This window comes from Priapulus caudatus, unplaced genomic scaffold, assembly GCF_000485595.1.
Source record: "Priapulus caudatus unplaced genomic scaffold, Priapulus_caudatus-5.0.1 Scaffold425, whole genome shotgun sequence".
In the NCBI taxonomy this organism is placed as follows: domain Eukaryota; kingdom Metazoa; phylum Priapulida; class Priapulimorpha; order Priapulimorphida; family Priapulidae; genus Priapulus; species Priapulus caudatus.
Genome location: NW_014577486.1, coordinates 213,401 through 214,744, shown reverse-complemented (window position 1 = coordinate 214,744; position 1,344 = coordinate 213,401). Strand labels below are relative to the sequence as shown.

Here is a 1,344-nt window from a genome sequence, read left to right as displayed (position 1 = left end):
CGCACGTACGCACGCATCAAACATGCACGCAAGCATCACACACGTACGCACGCACGCACGTACGCACGCACGTGCACACGCACCACAAATGCACGCACGTGCACAAATGCACGTACGCACGCATCACATGCACCACAGTGACACACACACACCCACGCATAACACACGCACGCACGCACGCAAACATAAAACATGCATACACACACGCATCACACATGCACGCACGCACGCACGCACACATAACACACGCGCGCACGTCATCATTGAGGTTTGTGTGAACCTCCTAGCCACAGATGTCGGCGGCGGCGGCGGCGGCGGCGGCGCATGATGCATAGCGACAGCATGCAGCTGCAGCGCTCGCCCACATAAACAATCTCCATCACCGCCTCCGCGGAACATTGCCGGCTTTGTAAATTGCGCAGATTCCATCGCGCTACGTACGGCGTAATAGCGAATCGGATTTTAAATGGACGCATGGGCGAAACTTAGCGCGACCACCGGTCATTTCCTTGCGCGCCGATTTGATTGACCTGAATGCTCCGGTGAAGTTGTTTTTTTTCGCGCGAAGAGTTGGGTGTCAATTTGTGACGGACGTTCGTGTCGATTAAATCTAAGAAATAGTTTCATAAAACGGGTGGTCAATGATTGAGCCGCCTGGGAGTTTTTTGCCTAATGAACGCAATCTTCTTGAAATCTCTGTGAATCCCCCCACCCACTGCTAGAAAGCCTCTGGATGGGTGCGGGCGAGAGCCGCCCAGAAGAAAGTCTGGAGATCGGCCCTGAGAATTGTACGTGCAACTCGTGTAGACCGGCAGTCACTCTCGCGTGACTCGATACCGCCTCCGTCGTTATACACAAACAGTGAACGCGATATCGCTAAGTGGAAACTGTCACGTCTGTCCTTAAAACAGCGCCGCGACACGCGATGCCTCCGCGCGCTCCGTCGAGACGGGAGAAGGAAGCGAAGAGGAGGAGGAGACGGGAGCGAGCGATGAGGAGGAGAAGGAAGCGAGCGAGAAGGAGGAGGAGACGGGAGAAGGAAGCGAGCGAGAAGGAAGCAAGGAGGAGGAGGAGGAGGAGACGGGAGAAGGAAGCGAGCGAGAAGGAGGAGGAGAGAAGTAAGCGAGGAGGAGGAGGAGGAGACGGGAGAAGGGAGCGAGCGATGAGGAGGAGGAGACTAATCATTGATTTCTGTCTTGCAGGTGCGACACAAGCCGACGCAGTGCGTCTTTGCAATGAAGCTGCTCAGCAAATTCGAAATGGTAAGCAGCAGGTATCAATGACGACTACTCGCAGTGGCGGTGGCCATGCGTAGGAAGCAGGGGGCGGGTGGGGGGATGGGTG

At 55.9% G+C, this 1,344-nt stretch overlaps 1 protein-coding gene across 1 annotated transcript in view; it reads left to right on the top strand.

Annotated features, from left to right (window-relative positions):
- The first annotated feature begins 1,199 nt into the window (after positions 1-1,199).
- Positions 1,200-1,344, top strand: part of LOC106810265 (rho-associated protein kinase 1-like) — a 9,190-nt gene continuing 9,045 nt past the window's right edge. Inside the window, exon 1 of the mRNA XM_014813558.1 lies at positions 1,200-1,262. Within this exon, the coding sequence (XP_014669044.1) occupies positions 1,236-1,262 (27 nt within the window). The 5' untranslated portion in view covers positions 1,200-1,235. The remainder of the gene's footprint in view (positions 1,263-1,344) is intronic.